Raw genomic sequence first — 22,938 nt, 5'->3', positions numbered from 1 at the left:
ATTTTTATTCCAGATTATAATGTCTATTCACTTAATAATTAACCAACAAAAACACACAAAATCTTCACCTGTCCAAGACAGAGGCACACCTTGTTCAGCCAGCTGGAGAGGGCCAGGCTGAGCTGCCAACCTTTGCAGCAGATATTTAACTTTCAAAAATAGGTATTAGTTCAGTTCTCTCCTTTACATCATTCTCGTGAGAATTGTTATCTTTACGGAGCTCTTACTATTAGTTAGCATAATTCATTTAGAAAATATCTCATAGTTAAGAATTTTTTGCTTCCAAGACCAAGTCTACGCATGGCAGTGGGTTTTCTGTGAGCAGCACTTTTACAAACCAAGGAACATTGAACTACATACAACGAAGCATCGATATGCCAGAAATAAGACTACTTCTGTAAAGTCTTGAAAATCTGACCAGGGGAAACCTGAGGGAGGAATGCCTATTTTATCAAACAAACCAGATTTTCACAGGGGAGTTTCCAGAGCTAGTGTACTCTGCCATTAGGCAAAGCCTGAAGGTGGCCAGTCAAGCCTAGCTCATCTCGGGGGAGAGAGCTCTTCATCTCCTATGCATGTTTAGCATTGATTTTCAAAGCCAGGTGCATTTCACTCTCTGAATGATAAGCCAACATCTTACTGAACCAAATACTCGTTGAGTCTGCAGAGTGGGTCTATGCTGATAGGGAAAAGCCTGCTCATAGGTCACTTTCCTTTTCCTGTTGTCGCTTTATAAACAAGTTAAACAGAAGTTTGGGCATTCTAGGAAAATAGGCCTAATACACACTTTAGTACAGATACTCTGACGTGAGTTTCCTTTTCCGTTTAGAACCAAGTCACAAAAGAAAAGATTTGAAGAAGAATTGAACGAAAGAATGATCCAAGCAATTGATGGAATCAATGCACAAAAGTGAGTACCTGATCATCTTACATGATCTCACTTAAAACCCTATTATTTAAAAATAATGCCATATTTTTAAAGACGTTTCATGCTAGGCTCTGCAATACTTATCATGACAGAACCAAGGTTTCTAAGACAATAATTGATTGCACCTCAGTTGGCCTTCCTAATAGCTTTTGTTAATAGTATTTCTTTCATCTTTAAAAAAATCAATCCCTTCCTGGAAAATGTTTGCCAAGTCAATTACTAATAAACAACATGACCAGTCATCATGGAACATTCCAGCCTCATATATTCAGCAAGCAATGCTTATAAAAGCTTCACAGGACTTCCATATGGGGAAATCTGCAGAGTGTATCCTGTGACACTGTTCATTCAGGATGCGTCGATTCCTCTGCAGAATTGGCGAGTGTTGAGATACCCACTGTTCTCGATCCTGGGAGACGGTTGGAATTGGAATTCACAGTAAGCAGTGGGAGGAAGGCTCATTCAATCAGCCTGCGAAGTCAAAATTGCTGCTGTAGTTTTAAATGATCTAAGAGACGCAGAGAAAAAATAATTTAAAGGAAGTGTCAGCTCCTCTCGCCTGGGAAGAGTGATGGCATTCATCCGCCTTTTCCTTCTCCTGAGGTGGCTTGGCACAGAGGCACCATGAGGAGCGGGAGGCAGGTCACTCTATATGGTTCTGGCACCATTAGACACTCGATGAATCATTGTAGAACTGAATTATAGTGGACAGCACTAGGTCTCCCTGAAAACCATCCCAGAAAGGTTTACATCTTTATAGAAACCTACTTGATTTTTATCCTGAAAGTCGACTCTCGGAAAGTGCAAATTATTTTCACCTAGAACTCTCTATTACCAACATACAGTTTCAGGGCCTCAGTTAGTATGTGGCTCTTTGCGAAATGCATATCTGTTCTAGATTGTTCCATATAAATATTTAGAATATTCACATAGATTATGAAAGATCACATGACATGAAGAGAGAGAGAGAGAGAGAGTGTGTGTGTGTGTAAAGGCATACAAATCCATGCAATGCAGCATCCTGATTAGACAAGAGCTGCCAATCAGGTGTACTGGCACACTGACCATCGCCATCCTGTGCTGCAGTAGACCAAGCCTCCCACCTCCCAGAGCTCCTGGGGCCCACAGCAGTGCCCAGACAGACATTGCTTTCTCTGGTATCAGGACCACCTCCACACCAGTCCAAATGTTGACACATCACAAACCAGGAAGCAAATGATTCCCTGTGTCCTACCAGTAGCTAACACCTGGGGAAGCATCCAGTTCCATATAATGCAGGGGAAGGACCTCATTCAGTTGATACTCTGTGACCCCCAACCTAATACAAGACATTAGAAGAAAATAAATCTTGACCAAGCTTAACTGCCAAAAATAATACAACATCAAAAACCTGACCTCTAATGTCAGCCTCCGCCTGTGCTCATGCAAAACTCCTGTCCTCCTGAACCCACTTTTCAAGCATTCCTACTAAAGGAAACCTTACAGAGTACAGTTGTGGCTTTGTTCTGTTATGCTTGCTTTTGAATTGTCTGTTGTCTTCGCATCCCTTAGTATTCAAATTCATGTTTAGTTGACACCTTTGTGTTTTCATGCTTTTTCTTCTAAAGTCATATCTCAGGTTGATATTACTGCTTCTGTAATGGTTTTCCCAACATATTTCAAGTCAAATAGAAAAAAAAAAAAGTCCAGGCAGTACTCAAAAAGTAAAAGGAACATTTTCTAGATGGAAGCTTTTATGCATCTACCTTTAAATAGCATGATATCATTTGGTTATGGAACACTACAGAATACTCCCTAACTCCTCTTGTTTTGTTGCGGTGTTCCCTGGTCTTTTAATTTTGACTTGAGAACTCAACTGGGGTTCTAGGCCTGAGGTACCATTTGGTGGTTTTTATGCTCTTGATATAAACCAGTGACTTCTTGGCAGATTGTCCTCTGTTCCTTCACTTATCCATGCATCAAGCATTTGTAAAAAGATGAGTAATGCCAGTGTTTGTTCAGCCTGAGACACACAGCACTCAGGCTGCCTCTCCTGGGCGTGTCTCCACGGGGGCAGGGCCAAAGTTCTCTGAGGGGTGGCCTGTAACCACTAACCCCACCAAGAAAGGCCCCTTCCAGTGGCCCGTTCAACCTCAGGCATTGCTTTAGAGGACATCTCCCAATACAGTCACCCTGGAGGTCAGGACTTTAGCACATGAAACGGGCAGGGGACACAAGCCTCCCACCCACAGCAGCAGGAGAGTGGCCTTCTACTTCCTTGTCCCTTGGCTGTGAGAACTTGCATTCTTATACTCCAGAGAGACCCTCCATGAGGATGTGGGTGGGCCTCTGCCCATCCCATCCAGTCAGGACTTTGTCTAGAATTTTCTTTATTGGGCCTTGGCCAAATGCAGAATCTTAGGGTAAACTCACAGGGAATCACTGATAGTCTAGTCCAGGGACAGGGATGGGGTTAGATTTCTTCATGCCGTGGACGACTTGTGTCAGGGAACATGTCAGAAGAACATGGATGACACACACAGCTTCCCTTCCTCCTCTCCCCTCCTCTCCTCTTTCTCCGTAGTTCCCATTTCCAGAAATAATACTCGACCTTATCAGCCAACAGAAATCTTTTTTAAATCCAAGCAACCAAAGCACATTATGAATCTCTGATTTTTTTACAAGTCTGTAGTGGAAACTCAGACCACTTCAGAGAATTCACATAGAAACCAAATCTGAGCTGGCACGGTGGCACATACCTGTAATCTCAGCAACTCAGGAGGCTGAGGCAGGAGGATTGTGAGTTCAGAGTCAACCACAGTTACTTAGCAAGGCCCTAAGCAATTTAGCAAGATCCTATCTCAAAATTATATTATGTGTATATTATATATATAAAATAAATATTATGTTTTATGTATATATGGGCTGGGGATGCTGTTCAGTGGTTAAGCATGCCCAGTGCACATGTCCTCCTTAATTCTAAGATGAGATCATCTCATCTTGAGCTTCAAGGGAGAAGCCACAGATCAGACTGCACTGCTGTGGGTAAAGGGAGGCCACAGCATCAACTAGCTGGAATTCAGACCAAGCGCTCCTTGCTTATGAAGCAGGATGTTGGGTGCTGGGGACACTGGATGGGAAGTCCTGGTCCTGAGCACTTGCTGAGCACCTGCAAGATGCAGGTACCTGAAGAAGCCCAGACAGGAGCGTGGGGCTGCTGATGAATGAGGGGTGGCTTCATTTCCGCTTCACCCGACGCACTCAGTTGCTTTCCAAGCTCCAGTATCCAGGAGCACTTTGAAATTTGATTTTTCTTTTTCAATATAAAAAAGAAACATTTTTAGCAAATGAACTGCACATCTTAGGTTGATTAACATACAGTTCTAGAGTGAGAGGGTTAAAATTCATCTTAAATTTTATTTTCTGGACCTTTATTTTTTAAAATTTATTTTTATTTTTTATTTGTTTTATTTTTTGGATATACATGACACTAGGGTGTATTTTGACATTTCATCCTCCAACTAGTCTCTATAAAAGAGCAATGATATAATTCTGTATCTAGTACAATAGTCAGAAATACCAAAAATGTTATTTCCCTGATACCTGAAGTTTATAACATTGAATCAAGCAAGGACATTAAATCCAGATTTGTATCCATCTCACTTTTAATGGAAGTCATTACAGACACAAGGCCGACTTCCCGCCTCAGTGAGAAGTGGACCGTGCATAGATGAGCCTGGGGTTACTCCAGGTCGACAGGGTGTCGTCTGGCAGGGAGAGTGTGAGGACGGCCCAGGGGCTTGAAGCAGACCTGGGACTCCCCTCCTCTGCAGGCTGGCCTCCTGAGTGGATGGGTCCTGATGCTGTACATGAGTCACATCTAGAGACCTCACCTGCAAACAGAAGGCAGGGTCACCTCTGATGGCACACTGGGGGTGGCCCCGTTCACCTGTCCCTTCTATTGGTCCTCAAAGGCTTTCATCTTCCGTTTTGGTCAGCTTTGTCGCTGCTGTGACTAAAGGACCCGACCAGAACAACTGTAGAGGAGGAAAAGTTTATTTGAGTGCTCACACTTTATATTATAAATAATATTTTATATTCTTGTCTTCGTTTATGGACGTCCTGCACCAGGGCTCAAGGCTCCAGGTGAGGCTGAGCATCATAGCAGAGGAGTGTGGCAGAGGGAAGCAGCTCACATGATGATCAGGAAGCAGAGAGAGACTGCACCCTCCAGATACAAAATATATACCCCATAGCCACGGCCCCACTGACCCACCTCCTCCAGCCACACCCCACCTGCCTCCAGCCCCCACCCAGTTAATCCCATCAGGGATCAATTCACTGATTGAATTAAGACTGTGACCCAGTCATTTCTCTTCCAAACCTTCTTGCATTGTTTTACACGTGAGCTTTTAGGGGACACCACATCTAAACCATAACACCCTCTATCTTCCTACTACATCTCAAGAGGTCACCATCCACAGAAGTATGACCAAGTGACTGAAAAAATACGACATAAGAAATTCATATGAATTAATAATTGTTTGACTAGGTTTAATGTTTTTTGAAAATTTACATAAAACATAAGTTTTGCTCTAAGGTCCTAACATATGAGTTCTTGGTAGATGAATAGAAATATAGGTATAGATGTTGATATAAACATATATATATATATATATATATATATACATACACACAGTTCTATGCAAGCATAGACATAAACATATGTATGTGTGTATATTTAAGATTACTATATTTTCCAAAATTCTACAAGTTTTTATTTGAGGATAATAAAACTATAAATTCCTCAGTGACTAACAAACCATCCAGCATTTCCAGGTACTTTTCTTTAATGCACAGAATTAGAATTTTTTGTATTCTTGCATTCATAGGTAGAAGAAGGTGCAATTTCCTATGTTACTTAATTTTATTTCAGAAGTGCACATCTAGTTTGTAGCTAAGTGTGTGACTGTGTCAGGCATTTACCCAGCTTCTGCAGCAGCATGCTGGGTGTCTTCGTGTGGCCTATTAGATAATACAGCACTCTAGTGAAGTTTTTTCACTTTGCATCCTTTCTCTATGTACAACTGTTTCTTAAAACAGACCTACAAGTTGGTCAATTGGAAGAACATAAACTTCCATGTAATTCTTATTTTTTTCCAACATTGGAGAAACATATATGTATATATCCAGGTGTTGATATGGATCCATACATATATGTTTATGTTTGCATCAGCAGATTCTCATTTTGTTAGGTTTTAGCTATTGTTTCAAACTACATTTGAACATGATTTTTCCTTTCTCAGGACTTAGATAATGATAAGTGTAGACAGTGTAGAGAGGCACGATCTCCTCACCTAGACCCCAGGGTTTCTGGCACTCAGAGTGATGTCTCCTTGCTCTAAGGCAAGAAAAGGGACAGTTCTCTAGGAACCAAGTCCCTGGGGAGAGGAAGCGCCCATGTGACTTGAGGAAAACTTCAGGGAATCAACTTATTGACATACTTGAATCCTTCTGATAACATCTCCCTAGTTGCTTAATCTGGACAACTGGAGTTTCAGTCTGACCTGGCAGTCGGTTTGCAATACAGGACCTTCTAAGGAGGATCAGGTGCAACTGCAAATGCTATATTTGCACTTCCTGTTAACAATCTCAGCATTCCAGATCCAACAAGTTGGAATTGTACATTTTTTTAAAAATATTCAGTTTGGGATGATTTACAATCAAGGAAGAATGCAAGTCATTTCATAAAAAGTGGTTCCAGATGTTTGGTTGGAGCATTGGATTCGTGATGACTGTTCTTTTCATTTCCAGGCAATGGCTCAAGTCTGAAGACATTCAGAGAATCTCACTGCTTTTCTATAACAAAATCCTAGAGAAAGAAGTAAGCCTTTTTATTTATTTATTTATTTTTACTCAAAATCAATTGGTTTTTTCTGAATTGGTAATTTTGAATTCCTTCATAAACTGGGGCTCATGTTTTTTGCATGTGGCATTTAAGCTGCTTCTATCAGAATCCTCTGGCTTCGGTGGTTCTCTTGTGCATACATTGCTTTAGTGTGTCTCTTGCCACTCAGCCTCCCTCTCTGGCCTCTCAGCCTTCCTCTCTGGCCTCTCAGCCTGCCCAGCACTCTGTAGTAGATGGCGGCTGCAGCATGTCTGAGATCCCGGGTAAAGGGAGAGTGCAGCAGCTGAATCCTGACTTCCTTGATGTGACGTTTTCTCTGAAAAGGCTTTAAAAGAAAGCAAAATCCTCCCTGACGAATTTTCAATGTATTTATACAAATTGCTTTAATATTTTTGACAAAAATGAGCCTACTTTCAACACCTATTCAGGAAAATTAGAAAACCCACACTTTTAAGTTTTGTTGCATGTAAATGTTTTCTCATTATGACTTTCAAGGAGCTGTTTCAGGCACAAATAAGAAGCAAATGATTAATTTTTACACATGGAGTTTCGCATGGCCTTGCTAAATGACTTCAGGAGTCACACAGGAAGGATAATTGTTCTTCCAGGTTCACTTCACGTCATCCGCCCTTTGTTTTTTGTGGGTCCAGAGAAGGAACAAGATTTACAGGTTGTCTCATTCATCCAACCACAGAATTAAAGCCTTCGTTTGAGCAAAAGTGATGAATGGCAGTTTTTGCAACACTGGCATTAAAATTCTGTTTAGAAAATCAGATTCATTGTTTTATGGATATCAAATGAAAATATCAAGCATCAAAATTCTTCTAAAATTCACCAGGGTTGGATATTACAGGTACACGCAAATGTTCCTTTGCGTTTGTGGTCAAGAAAATAAATTTCTACGTCTAAGTAAAGGATGTAGATGGTGTCGCAAACTGACACCTGACAGAATGGGTTTTACTGACCACATTAGCCTGAAGTGACAGTCACAGATACTAATGGCTGCCTGTTTCACTGTTTCCTTCCTGATAGAAGTCCATTTCCCTTGTTGATTCCAAATGAAATTGCACCTCACATCTCTGCACAAAGCTCAGAAGAAGTCAAAAGACAAGGATGTAATTGAATGCATAGGATGTAATCACACTTCAGCATTTATGCTAATATGACCTCTTCATCAGCATGTAAAGTATCCTGGCTATTCAGTCACAAAAGCCACTAGAAAAAAATTCTAGTAAAGAGAAGGTAATTATCATTAAAAATGTGGCCTTTGCTTCCATTCCCAGGAGAACATATTTGCAGATGCCAACTGTAAGGCAATTTTTAGAGTGCATGGAAACTTAAGTCCTGCCGTCCCCAGCTGCACTCCAGGCCCTGGGGATAGGGGGAGGCAGCCAGACAAGGCCAGAGACAGCACCAGGCCCACCTGAGTCCATCCTTCAACACTGAACCCCAGCACGCCTTTCTCCATAACTTGGGAGAAATATAATGCAAACGGACAGTGTTTCAGGAGGTTTCAGTGGTGACAACGTCACCATTTTATTTCCTCTAATTCTATGATAAACCCTCTTTGGGGAGGCAGTGTAGGTTTGTGGATGAATGGGAGCCTAAATCCAGTCCAGCTACCTCGTGCACTGGATCTCCCTGAGCGTGTGATCACACAATCCCCCTGCAGTCCCCTCATTCAAACCAGGGACAGCAGTGGCTCCAGCCATGTGAGCTGTTGTGAGGATGAGTGAACTAGGACCTGGGCCCCTGGAGAGGCGGGCATGTGGCCAGGGCTGCGTGCAACAGAGACCACATCTCGCCCGTGCCCAGTGCCCGTGTGCCTGCACAGGTCAGGCAGGGCAGCCCAGCCAGGCAGCCCACAGTGGCCAGTCCATGGTCCTGGAGGGTTGGGAGAACCCGTGCACCCCTGCTGATTGTGCTGGACCTGAAGGAAGGGCATGTCCAGGAGCCAGCCCTCACGCCTCCCCTTATATCTTCACTCCCCACTCAGCTAAGCAGCAGTGACATAAATGACAAAATGAAATGCTAAATGGAATGCATTTCCTCGACCCTGTTCCAAAGTATGTGAAAATGGCACAATTCCGTGGTTCCTTCCGCTCACCCCTCAGATTCCCAGCCAGGCACCTCTCTCCTTAAGGCAGTGATTCAGTTACACACAAATGCATTTCTGAACAGTTGTGGCATGAATTGTGGTCTCTGGAAGTCACGGCAGCTCACACGGGAGGAAGTGTGACGCCGGAGGCTGTGATCTGCAGTTCCAGTGTCGTCCTGCTCCTCTGCTCCAGGCAGCGGCCACCCTAGGCAGCCCTCCTCTAGCAGAAACCTGACTCCTGGTTTCCTGTCTCCCTTCAGTACCGAGCCACGGCACTGCCAGCATTCAAATACTATGTGACATGCGCCTGCCTCATCTTCTTCTGCATCTTCATCGTGCAGGTTCTCGTGTTGCCAAAGTAAGTACTGAAGTTTTCCCTGGGAGTCTCACTGTGTCCCCCTCCCTGGGAGCCCAGTTGTATTCAAGGTAGGAAAGGGTGCTGATTGTCAGACAGGTATGTGTCACGTCGCGGTGGAGGAAGGGTGACTCCGGCTCCTGAAGGCTGAGTACCCCATGTGCTTTGCTTAGATTCAGAAATACTTGATTTTTCAAAGTGGACGCATTGATTCCCCTCAGGGATTTTTTAAAATAAATGTGACCTTCTTACATTGCTCTTGGTGTCACTCTGATGCACAGTCTAAGAAATGCGGTGCAATAAACTAACCCAACCCAACCTCCTTCAGGTGTCATTTCTAATAAACCAAGAGCACCACAGCGTGTTGAAGGACCAGCACTGCCCACTTGCCCACCATCCACTGTGCTCAGGTCCAGCGAGTCTCGCTTCCCTCCCTTCTGTCCTAAATCTACCCTCTGCAGTCGTCTTTGACCACTCCAGGTCTGGGTCCGGCTGGCCCCTCCCAGGAAACACGGTACCAGATTCCTTTCATTGAGGTAGATTCTTTCGGTCCTACCTACTGGTGAAAAGCCAGTCACTCTGTGAGGCCTCCTCCATCTTCTCTCTTGAACCTTCTTAAGGAGAGCAATATACACCAAGCAACTCTCTCCAAAAATCTCCTGTCCTTCCGACAAGAGATGTAGGAAAAAAAATCTGGAATCAACTTTCTTTCCCTTCTTCAGCATTGATTATGTAAAAGCCAAAGTATCGTTTTCTTTCTTTAAAATTTTTTGTTTGTTCTTTTTAGACATTTGTCCATTTGTTCCTAAATGTATTTTGACAGGTCATACATACGTGGAGTACAACTTCCCATTCTTGTGGTTGAACATGGCATGGAGTTTCACTGGTCATGTATTCATATATGAACATGGGAAAGTTATGTTCAATTTATTCTGCGTCTTTCCTATTTCCATCCTTCCTCCCTTCCCTTCATTCCCCTCTGTGTAATCCGAAGTTCTTCTATTCTTCCCTCCTTGCCTCCCTTATTGTGTGTTAGCATCCACATATCAGAGAGAACATTTAGCCTTTGGTTTGGGGGGAACGGCTTATTTCACTTAGCATGATATTATCCAGTCCTATCCATTTACTTGAAAAGGCCATAATTTCATTTGTCTTTATGGCTGAGTAATATTTCATTGTAAAGCACCATTTTCGATCCAGTGGAATTCAGCTGTGTGATTGAACATAGCCCCCATGACACAGCTAGCATTTGTGAGCAGCCAAGCTGCCTGGATTTGGCAGCACTTTAACTCATGAAGATGCTCAGCAAGCTGGAAGGCAATGCCATGTCCCCCACCATCACCCCCATTCTCCAAAGGGTTTTGTTCTGGACACTGAGCCATTGAAATGGTATTTACAAAAGTAATAACAAAGCAAAGTATTATTCATATACGTACAGTTCCTCAGATAGCCATTCTGTTTTGGGAGGCATTCCCACTATATTTCCTCTTACCAAAGGATTAGCTTTGAAATATATGTATGGACCAAAGAAGCCCTTCTTCTAGATTTGCAAAATCTTGAGTGAAACCTCCCAATAAGTGGATGAATTCATTCATTTTTCTCCATCTTCCCATCAGCTGAATACCTCTATGTTCTGTCCACCTGAGTACACAAGATCTATTCCTCACTGGAAAGAGTTGGGAGAGGAGAAAGTGACTGGGGCGTTTTAAAATATGCCTCCAAAGAACACAAAAAGACTTTCAGAGAACAAGAATATTCCGTTTGGGGGCCCGGAGTAGTGGCTCAGTGGTAGAGCACTTGCCTAGCATGTGTGAGGCACTGAGTTCACTTCTCAGCACTGCATATAAGTAAATAAAATAAAGGTCCATTGACAACTAAAAAATATTTTTTAAAAAAGAAAAAAGAATATTCTGTGTGATTTCCCTTTTAAGAAGCACACGGTGCCGTGTCCTTGCTGTCCTGGGGTTGGTTTTCTGGTCTCTCTTCTGCTGTGTTGCACCTCTGTAGACTGCAGAAGTCCATTTTCTCACACTTCATCACCCATTAATTTTTTCGTGAGCAACAAGTGTGCCCTCAAGCTTGACCCTTGTGACACCTGTGCAGGTTGCATTTCCTTGGGACGTCCACAGAGAGTAGCACCAGGGAAACCAGCTGCTTCCTCCTGCAGAGCTTCCCGGCTCGGGATCTGCCTCACAGCTAAGTTGCAAGACCTCTGCTCCTTCATCTGCCTTCCATGTGATTCCTCTTCTTTCTTTTTCTTCCTCAACATTTTTGCTATGAAATAGTTCAGTGATACAGAAAAGTGCACAGAGTAATACAGTCAGCACACGTGTGTCCATAATCCAGGCTTTGCTAATGTCATCCCTGTGTCCTGTTCACCACAGATGTGGTTTTTGCTCCTGGGAATTGTCACTGATGGGCTTGGACCTACTTTTAACATACCATCCTGTCTTGTGTTCCCTTTACTTTGTTTTTATTTGGTTCTTTCACCCCTCTTCCTGACGGCTAAAGGGCTGATCTAGTTATTTTATTCTTTTTACACACACACACACACACACACACACACACACACACCCCATATCTTTATTTCCTTTATTTCACATTTTCTCTTGAATATAGACGGGGGATAAAATTGTAAGTTGACTTTTATTTTCCTGCAGTATTGTGGTCACATCTTTCCGCTGCATTCCATTTCCTATTATTGCTGATGAAATGTCTTCCACCGGTCTCATTATAGTTTTTTGTAGGTAATCTATTGTTCCTCTCTGGGTGCCTTTCAGGATTTTATTGCTCCCTGGACTTTTACTATATTTTTTTCTAGCTGTGAATTTGTTTTTATGTACCTAAGTGACTAGTTGCAGTTTTTCAGTCTTTGATCTTATATTCTTAAAAATTCAATACAGTTCTTAAGAATTTTTTACCTTTATACATTGCTTCTTTTGTGTAATCCTTCCTCCAGGGGCTCTTTTTAGCAATATGTTGTGTTTTTTCATTTTGTGCTGCAGAAAGAAATTGTAACTTTTTTCTCCAAGTTTACAAATCTGCCCTTTATTTAGGATTAAATTCAGGTAAATTCCTTATCCATTTTGAGTTTATAATTTCAATCTGTGTGTGTGTGTGTGTGTGTTTGCGTATTTATATCTAAGAAGCCTATTTGGTCTTTTTTAAAACTTGACATTTAATAAAATATTTCTATATTTTGCCTGTGGATATTTTATTTCCTACCCATTGATTTGCAGATTTGACACATATAACATGGAAGTATCTCTGGTATCTTTCTGCTATTTCTCATTCATAAACAAGTGTGTGACTTCTGCCATTGGTCTGTATGACTCTCTCCAGGTGGTGTACTCCAGTGTTGTCCACAGTTCTGACTGTGAGGTTATCAACAGCAGGGCTTTGGTCAGGCCTGATTTCATGTATTCATAGTTGTAAAGACATCACTACAGGACAGTTTTTGGTTCTAGGTTCCTCTGGGATTCATGAGGTCAAGTCACAGCGTTGTGTTGAACCTGCGGACAAGATTCCTGCACCAAGCAGGCCATGAGAATTTGCATCAACCTCCCTGGCCTGGGCCAGGATTGGGGATCTCAGTTTTCACAGATGAGTTTTTTTCTACTCATGGCCCCCAAAGATAGTTCTCTTCCCTGCAAATTACCTGGCTACATGACAGAGTTTTCTGTTTTCTCTTTCCTAGTGGGAGAGCACTTCTTGTCTCCTAATTTTATTCAGAACTGAGTTCCTTCTTAATTCATCAGATTCCTGGGAGATCACCTGCCTTGGGTAGAAATGAAACCTCACACCCCACAGCAGGGATCTGCTCCCAGTTCCTCCTGGTCCATTTAGCATGGACACCTCTCAGCATTCTGCCTGTGAACACCTGCTGTGTACCTAGCAATTTCTCTGTCTTGCTCTCATGTAGGTGGGAAATAATTCTGTTATATTTTAGGAAGCATTTTCATTAGGGTAATGGTGCCTCTCCCTTCTGCTGACATTCCCTTACTCATTTTCTTAGCTAGTGAAATTACAGTTCTATTCTGCTTTGTTGGTTTTCTTTCTTTTTGATAAATTGTCTTATGCATGTGTGTGTGCACGCATTTGTAGCTTTTTAAATTTTTAATTGACAAATAATGATGGCACGTTTTCATGGGGTCCAGTGTGAGTTTTAGTATGTGTGTTCGTTATGTAATGATCAAGTCACGGTCCTCAGCATATTCATCATCCCAGGTTTGTTCAAAAAGGGAAGGTGCTGAGTGACAGAATGAATGAGTGACTGGTAGAGGAATCTGTTACTTGGGAAGAATCACAAAGGGAAGTCCTTTAGAAAGGGGGTCTAATGTCATTCTTACTCAGTCCATAATTTTTTAATCTGGTTCTAGTTTTAGAACTTAAATAGGTGACAATTAAATTATTAAATGGCTCTTCCTTTTGAAATTGTTTTTTTTTTTTTCACTCTGACTGCCTTGTAGTATAACTTTGTTAGAAATGGCAGCTATTTTCCAAAAATGATCAAGCATCAAATGTTTCTATGTTTTAGTCTTTTTATTCATATTGTCAGCAAAACTAAATGGTTATGTTAAATCTGGTATGAGGACAGTGCTTAGAACAAGGGTATTTTTTGGTAATAAAATTTAGTTAAACACATGTGTTTCATTAGCCCAAGTAAAATTAATAATAATGATATTTTACTTAAGAAAAATGAATAGTCAAATTATAGTGTTAAATGTCTTGGAACTTTGATTTTTTGATATGTTTCATTGCCCATTTCAATACTCAACATTCAGTTATTCCTTAATGTAATGATCAAGTCACTTTTATTGTTATTATACCCTCAAATGGTATTTTATTGTTATTATACCCTAAAAAGAAAAAAAAAAGAAAAAGAATATAGTTTAATAGTATCATCTTTCATATCCATTAAAACAGACCTGATTAATTTCCTAAACATAAATGATGGAGAACAACTACTGTGCAGGCAGTTTGCTCTGGTGGGTAACTCAGTATGTGGGATTGGTGGCTGGGCAGAGAGTCTGGAGAGAGTCGTGTAGGTGGGGTTGGAGGAGCAGTGTGAGAGAGCAGGTCATGTTGGTAGGTCCTGCAGGTCATTTTGAGATCTGTGGATTTCTCCATGGGTACTTTGTGGGAAGTCATGTCAGATTCTGAGCAGAGGACATTATCTGCCTATGCTTGGACAAGATTGTTCTTGTTCTTCCAGGGGGCAGGGAGGAATAGGAAGACCAGGTGACATGTGAAGGTTCGCACTGGCATAGCCCTGGGGTGATAAAGTGGGTCCAGGTCTAGGATATATTGTGAGGAATGACATAGACAGTTCTTGCTGTGGGATTGGTCATGAAGAACAAGAGAAGTTAAGTTTTGTCAGTCTTTATTTTTGTTTATTATTTGAGCAACTGGAAAAATGATTGGCATTTACAGAAGGGAATCTCAAACAGTGGAGAGAATTGGACTCTGGGGCTCACCTCTGAAATCAAAGACTGTGTGTGTGTGTGTGTGTGTGTGTGTGTGAGAGAGAGAGAGAGAGAGAGAGAGAGAACGCAGGTGGTGGGGTTTAAGGGCATGTTCATGGGAGGAGATGCATGCACATATAATCTGGAGAATTTAGCACTCAGGAGGAATTTAAATCTACAGGATAAGATGAGCTCATCTAAGAGAGTAGAAAAAGAAAACTTGGCCTTTCCCTTGAATAAGGTGCGTGAAAAACCAAATCTTCAGGCCTCGTCATGTGAAGGGGAAGCTCTTAGTCAACCAAAGGTAGCTCTTTTTTCCTCTTGCACATCTTAGGACCTTCAAGTGTCCCCAACCTTTCGAAGCTAAGCCAAGACCTCCTATCAGGGAAAGGCTACTCTCATAGTGGTAATAGTTAAATACCATTTTCTCCTTTTGACTTTCACGTCTGTTTCTTATTGAATTCCCTTTCATTTTGAAGTTCTGTCATTTATAAGAACAGGGATTTTTAGTATTTCATGCTGACTTACAATCAAACACTTCAGATATTTTCATCTTTGCTGAATCCCATGGCACAGACCTGGGCAGAGGCTTGGCGGAGCCTCCCTTGGGTGGGCCGCGAGGACGATGGGGAAGAGTGGGTGTCAAGTCAATACCCAGATAAAGCCCTACAGAAGGACTCCATGATTTACCCACAGCAACAGCTTATGATAGTTTGATTTTCAGGTTTTGGGGGAGAGGTGTGTCTGTGGGGTTTTTCCAATAAGTGAATATCTCATCTGAGTCAGAGCCATTGTCTGCCTTAAAGGAAAGAGAACAGAGATAGGGGAAAGGCCTTCCTGTCTCAATTCAGCCTTTTCCACAGAGGTAACGATACACTTGATGAAAGTGCCAAAGTCTAACATCATTGATAAAAGGTGTGATTTTTCCTGCCCCATGACAGGGAAGAGCCAAATCTGCTTTTCAATGAATCAATTATGCTGGTGTGTTTAAAAGAAACAGCTTTACAGCCAGAATGTTAATTAAAATTGATTTAGATACACAAACATCTTGGTATGCTTAATGGGCCTGAACAGGCTTCTGATAGAACAGGCAGGATAAATGGTGATAATTAAGAGTTTGGACCAACCATTACTTTGCCTCATGGTAGTTCTAGTTCCCTGGTGTCTTGGTCTGTGGATGGCTCCAACGAAGTGCCATAGACTGCACGGTTTATAAACAACAGAGGTTCCTTTCTCACCGACCTAGACGGCAGAAGCCTGAAGTCAGAGTGCCAGCATGGCTGGGTGCTGGGGAGGGCCCTCTTGCCATTCTCCCTACCTCCTCATGTGGAGGAAGAGATGGCTTGCCCTCCAGCCGGTGCTTATAAGGGCACCGAATCTTGTCCCCTAATCATGCCCCAATTGGCCCACCTCCAGATAGGATCACATTTGGGATTGAATTTTGACATATGAGCTTGGGTACCCTCAAGCATCCAGTTCACAACAACCTGGCCACGGGCTGTATTGGGTTAATCTGAACAAGAACACCAGCCTTGTTCTTGTGGCCTCAACTACAGTGCTGAACCTCCTCTGGCTAGGCTTGTCAGGGAGAACGGCTCGGGTCAGAATCCTAGGCAGTAAGACCCTTTCTCTGTTCAAGAGCATTTCACCTAAAAACAAACTTTTCCATCCTTCTTTCCTTTCTGTTGTATTTTTATTTTATTTTATTTTTTTTATTTTTGCCTGATTTCCTGGCTTGAACCTCCAGTGCAAGACTGAATATTAGTAACCCTAGCACAGCCCTTTGTAGCTCATGACCTTAGGACGGAGGGTTTAGCCTTTCACTCCCAGATATGTTCACTGTTTGTTTTTAATGGGATCCTTTATCATCATGAGGAATGCCACCTTATTCATACTTTGTGAAGTGTGTTTATCATGAAATAGTGTCAGATTTTTTCAAACGCTGTTTATGCAGCTATTGGGATGATCATAAATTTTCTCTCCTTTAGGTTGTTAATATGGTTTATTACATGGGTGGATTTTCGGATATTAAGTCAACTTTCATTTCTTGAGTAAATCCCACATTGTTCTGGTACAAAAATTATATTATATGTGGCTAAATTTGCTTTGATAATATTCTGCTGATATATTTTAACCTATATTTTTAAGAGATATTGGTCTCAGGTTTTGATTTATTGTGAGCTTTGTCTGGTATTGCTATCAGGGTTATACTTGCTTCATAAAATGAGTTAAGAACTCTTTCTTTCTCTCCTATTTCCTGGAAGATCTTGTGAAGAATCTGCATTAATTATTTTTAAATGATTGCAAGAATTCACCAGTGAAGCCATGGGCAAAGGCTGTTCTTTGAAAATAGTATTTATTTAATGTCATTTTTAATTTTTTAAATTAATAAGTCAGTTTCTTGGCTTTTATGGGTAAATCTAGTCAGATTTTCAATTTCTTTTTGAGTCAGTTTGTGTTTGTCATAACAAAGTTTTAAAAATTATTATCCCTGCTAAAACACACATCTGTCACACATCCCACCAATGCAAAAGGAGATAAATAATCATATCAGTAACATTGTTTTTCTTTATCAGCCCCATGCCTTAGCAGATCCTGAATTTTGAGGAATGATCAAAAGAGTGATCTTCAGATACACACAGAAACAAGATCACCAGCAGTTCTTTGACGTTTTCCACTGTATCTAATAGACTATTATAGTCAAATATTAATAGAAAATTGTTTTCTCAGGCTCCAATATCTTTACTTGACCTGATTCCAGGATGTTCAAGGTCTCTGCCAAGTGTCTTAAGAGTAGAAAACCTATTCCTTAAAAAAAATAAAACAATGAAATTAATTTTAGAAAACAAGGGCCTTTACAAATACAGAAATCCATTACTTAAACTCTGATTCACAAAATAAATCATAGGATTTTAAAGTAGATTGACCATAATAATTACTAAATATGTTGATATGTGTATAATTAAAGGCTAATATATTCCAAATTCACTTGTCTATTCATAATAAAATTCAAAGTTGGCATGACCCAAGAGATAGGTAGATATTTGCTCAATACTCTTAGTTTTTTTTTTTTTAAAAAAAAAAAAAAAAGTATTTTTTTCCCCAAAAGAAAAAAACAAAGAAAAGAAACTTGCAGAAGTAACTGTGATTCCTTCTTAGGTTTCTACCTAACCAATAACAATATTGTGCCTTAAAAGTAAATAAATACATAAAAATAAAAATGAAACTTCATTCAGTTAACAGATTACAATTCAACACATTCAACAACAGAAACATAAATTAACTCAGGTATTTCAATGAAGGAATTTAGTAAGAAGTGTTCACAGAATGAGGGGAAAAGTGAGAAGCCAAAAGGGGCTGGGTCATGAAGCAGTCCAGGTATTAGCAACAAGGAGAACCTGCCACTTCCCTTGACGTGTAAGGGAAAGATGGAGGTGGTGGCAGCAGACACCCAGGCTCCTGGGCCTTGCAGAAGCTGCGAGGAGAAGGACAGCAAGGCTCCTGGTGAGAGCTGAGATGAAGGCATGTATGTGGGTATACCGACAAAGACCTGGGACTTTAGAGGAGGCAGGGACAGCAGCTTGTCCAGAAAAAGCCACTCGGTAGAGAACACTGGTTAGATAAGTGCCAGCCTTCTTCCTTCCCTGACTTCCAGTGTCCGTCAGGTCTTCCCACTGGCCGGTCTCAGCTGAATACATGTTCAGTGAGTCTTGAGTTTCCAGCCGTCTGAGAAATAAATCCCCAAATTTCTTTAAATAATCAACCTCCAAATGCAAGAAGTTCTGCTAACAGCAAGCAGGGGAACACACACACACACATACACGCACACGCACACACACACACATGCACACACACGTGGTATGTCATAGTTGAATAGTTGAACTATAAGCCGAGGAGAGCTTAGATGCAACCAGAGGTGTTGGGGGGAGGCACTGAGTTTCTCACCAGAATCTAGGGAGGAGAGAGGCCAGTTGAATGTCTTAAATGTAGACATCAGCAACCTTGACTCTAATGTGGAGTAGAATTTTTAAGTCAAGGTGAAATAAAGACATTCTACAAGTAAATGAAAAGCTGGGGAATTCACCACTAGTAAACCTGAAACAAAAGAAATGAGAATGAATGCCTCAACCAGAGGTGAAATGTTGGAAGGAAACTTGAAACCACAGGAGGGAATGAAGAGCGCTGCCCGTGCTTCTTGTGTGAAGGACTGTGACAAGGGCACGTGCTGGATATGCAAGCCAGCGGCTTATCACAAAAATAAAAGTACATGCAGAAAATTCTGAAGTAGACGAAATTGGGATTTTGTTGTTGTGAAGATGGTACGTAGTTTTTGAAGTGGTGCAACATTCATGCTCAGTCACTTCTGATAAGAATGTGTGCTTCGACTCTGTGAAGTCATCCTACGATGGTGACCCACGCATACCCATGTTGACAGCACACGATTCACAATAGCCCAACTACAAATCCACCTAGTGTCCCTCAGCAGATGAATGGATAAAGGAAATGTGGTTTATATACCTAATGGAGTTTTATTCAGCCATAAAGAAAAACGAAATTATATCATTTGCTGGAAAGTGAGTGGAACTTGAGACCATTTTGTTAAGGAAAAAAATTAAATTTAAAAAGTCAAGAGTCATGTTTTCTCTTGTGTGTGGAAGCCAGATAGGAGAAGGAAAAGGAAGGTGGTGAAGGAATGGGATGTCATGAAAAATCAAAGGGAGATCAACAGAGGAAAGGGACTGGGGTAGAAGGTGGAGAGAGGCGGGGAGTGTGGGCGGTGATATCGGCCAAGTGCATTGTAGACTGTGTGCACGTCTCAATATGTAAAAACAGATCCCATGGTGCACAACTGTAGTGCACCAGTAAAAAAGTGTGAGAAGAGAAATAAAAAGAAAGAAAAAAGAATGTATACTTTAATTTTTGAACAATCATTAAAAAATAAGAGTGGCCTGGGGATATCGCTCAGTTAGTAGAGTGTTTGTCTTACATGCACAAGGCCCTAGGTTCAATCCCCAGCAGCACTAAAATAAAATAAAATAGGTATAGCTAAAAAGCCAATAGAGGAAAATTTTAAAATACTGTTAATATATTTAACTAATGAAAAATGTCCATTAACAAAAAAGGATCAGAGAATAAAAGGAAATGAAACACACAGAAAACAAATAGTAAGGTGGTAGGTTAAAATAATAGCAAATAGTATAGCAATCAGATCACACAGACAAAAACTGTAGGACAAGTGACAATGATAAGGTGAGATTACATTCAAGCATATGAAATGTAAAAAGATCAGATACATCAAATAAAAGCAGACCAAGCCATGTGCTGTCTGAGAGATGCACTTTGAACGCAAAAGGCAGGCATGAGGGAAGTAAAGGAAGGAAGTGTATGATGTAAACAGTAAGCACAAAACCACTGTACACATAGTAATATCAGACAAAGTAGATGCAAAGGCAAAGGAGTGGTAACAGAGAGAGTGGCCAAATAATGGTTAAAGGTCAAGTCGTCAAAATACGTAAGTCATAAGTGTGCTTATGCCCCTATATGATCCATGAAAGATAAAACATCAAAGAGAATAAGGCAACTCCATAATCATAATTAAATATTTGCTATGCCTTTTCTGGCTCTTAGTATGTAAAACAGGATGTTGAGGACATGAGCAACATTTTCAAATTCCTAATCACTGTTTCATAGAGCACTGGACCCAACTGCAGAATATCATCATCTCAATTACTCAAGTCAAGGAGCACTGGCCAAGACATAGCCTATGCTAGGCCACAAAAGTCCCTGAACACATTTAAGATTGAAATAAGTTTTAAAAGAAATAAATAAATCTTACAGCCTGATATTTAATGATCAGGAAGCATAGCCTTTAAAAAGACACCAAAAATTCATTCCTTAAGATCAACAGAACATGCAAATCTTTAAAACACTGATCTAGAGAAAATGAGAAAAGTGGCATTAACACAAGAAGCAATCCCTTTAAATATAGGCACTTTAAACTATAAGTCAATAGCACATAGAATATTACACATTTGAAAATATAAATGAAATAGATGATTTTCTAGGAAAACTGACTCAAGAAATAGAACCAGTAAACATGACAAAATTGTGACAAGTCTAGTCCTAAAAGCCAAACCTGGGTCAAGAATGCAGTTGCATAAACATAAATTCTGACTCGACTGCTTAGTAGAGCTATGACTTTAGGCAAGTTTCTCAACTCTTGGGTCCTCAGTTTGTCTTTAGAAAAAATTAAATAGTAATACTAACTGCCATACAGGACTATTATGAGGATAAAGTGAACTATGCCTATAAAATCCTCAGTATAGCTCCTAGTATATAGTAAATATTCAATAGTCTTTAGCATGCATCATCATTACTTCCACCACTACCACCATCATCACCACCACTATCATTACACCATCACCACTAGCACCATCACCGTCACCATCACCATCATCATCACCATTACCATCATCATCATCATAATCATCATCATAATCATCACCATCACCCTCATCATCACCATCACCTTCACCATCATCACCATTACCATAATCATTATCATCACCATCACCATCATCCTCATCATCACCATCATCTTCACCATCATCACCATTACTATAATCATCACCATCACCATCACCATCACCATCACCCTCATCATCACCATCACCATCATCATCACCATCACCATCACCCTCATCATCACCATCATCATCACCGTCACCCTCACTGTCACCATCACCATCACCATCACCATCATCACCATTGCCATCATCACCATCACCATCACCATCACCATCATTACCATCATCATCACCATCACCATCACCATCATTACCATCACCATCACCATCATCAACATTACCATCATCATCACCATCATCAACATTACCATCATCATCATCACCATCACCATCATCACCATTGCCATCATCACCATTACCATCACCATCACCATCATCATCACTATTTCCATCATAACCATCACCATCACCACCACCTTCACCATCACCATCAAATAATTTTCAAATAGTTTTAAAGTTTAAATTTATCAAACCATCTAGAAGGGGACATTCATGAAACAGTTCCAGTTGAGAAAAAGATGTAATGTTACTGAGCTCACCTTATGAGGCCAGCATTACCTTGACGCTGAGAAAGAATCAGGAGAATATAGAGTCAAAGAGAATCTCTCAGGCCTCTTATATAAAACTGCAGGAGATGGTGGCAAGCCAAAATTCATCCGACGGATCGTCACATCCCCCTTCAGTCACAGTAATAAGGACAGGAGCTCTCACACCAAGAGCTCTGTACACACTCGTGTCCCCCTAGCCTTCCTCCAGGCTGGAGACTCTGAGAGGATGCGCTGGGACTCAGTCAGTCTCAGGCCAAGGAGCTGGGAGCCAGGGCCTCTGTTGGCTTCTGACAAGGAACAAGAGTAGAGTGATGTGGGGTGGGAGAATGTTCTAGTTAGGAGAAGTTAGGTGACTTCTAGACTATGTCAGTCCAGGGCAGGGATCACGTCTCACTTTTTGTATCATGGCACCTCTTATGAGCTGGCCCATGAGAAAGGTCAATCTGGAATTATTTGGTCTATGTTCACCCTCCTAGCAGTCTGACGATTACTCATAAAATGTCATTTTTATGAGAAAAAAACGTAATTTTTATGAGAAAAAAAAATGTTATTATCAGGCCAGATATTTGAAAGCACTGTGAATCACATCCAGGACATGACTCAGTGCCCGATACATTGCTGGGTCAGACTTAAACGCTGGTTTGTAGCTCTTGCTGTATGTGTGCATGACCCTGTGGTCATCTCTCATAATGGAGTCGGTGTCTGGGGTCTGACTGAGGGAAACCTTCCTGTCAGGTAGCGTCGGGGGCATGACTCAGTCCACTGATGGCTCACTCTGTTTCTCCTCTTCTGGGGCTCACGGCCTGCGCTTGCAGGGTGATTTCAGCTTACTGCTGACTGCGTCTGCTTATCCGATTCCACAGGGGCATTTGGAGTGTTGCTCCTCTTCTCAGCGCCAGGTCTGGTGTTCCTTCACTATCTCCAGCCAGCCTCACAGGCCCAGGCTGCATTGTGGTCTCAGACACCACCTGACCCCCCCGCCCCCTTGGGTGTGCCATTCAAATTTCATCTTGGAATACATGTCATGCTTCAGCCTTATTTCATACTCCTGATATTTTTCTCCTGAGATT

The 22,938-nt window shown here is 41.3% G+C and overlaps 1 protein-coding gene across 1 annotated transcript in view; it reads left to right on the top strand.

The window, feature by feature from the left end:
• The window catches only part of Adcy2 (adenylate cyclase 2), a 380,087-nt gene that overhangs the window by 280,725 nt on the left and 76,424 nt on the right, over positions 1-22,938 (top strand). Inside the window, exons 12-14 of the mRNA XM_076857485.1 lie at positions 830-910; positions 6,722-6,791; positions 9,174-9,271. Coding sequence (XP_076713600.1) covers positions 830-910; positions 6,722-6,791; positions 9,174-9,271 — 249 coding nt within the window. The remainder of the gene's footprint in view (positions 1-829; positions 911-6,721; positions 6,792-9,173; positions 9,272-22,938) is intronic.

This window comes from Callospermophilus lateralis, chromosome 5 (genome assembly GCF_048772815.1).
Source record: "Callospermophilus lateralis isolate mCalLat2 chromosome 5, mCalLat2.hap1, whole genome shotgun sequence".
NCBI classification, from domain to species: Eukaryota; Metazoa; Chordata; class Mammalia; order Rodentia; family Sciuridae; genus Callospermophilus; species Callospermophilus lateralis.
The sequence above is the reverse complement of the archived record's forward strand: the minus strand, read 5'-3'. Positions and strand labels throughout refer to the sequence as shown.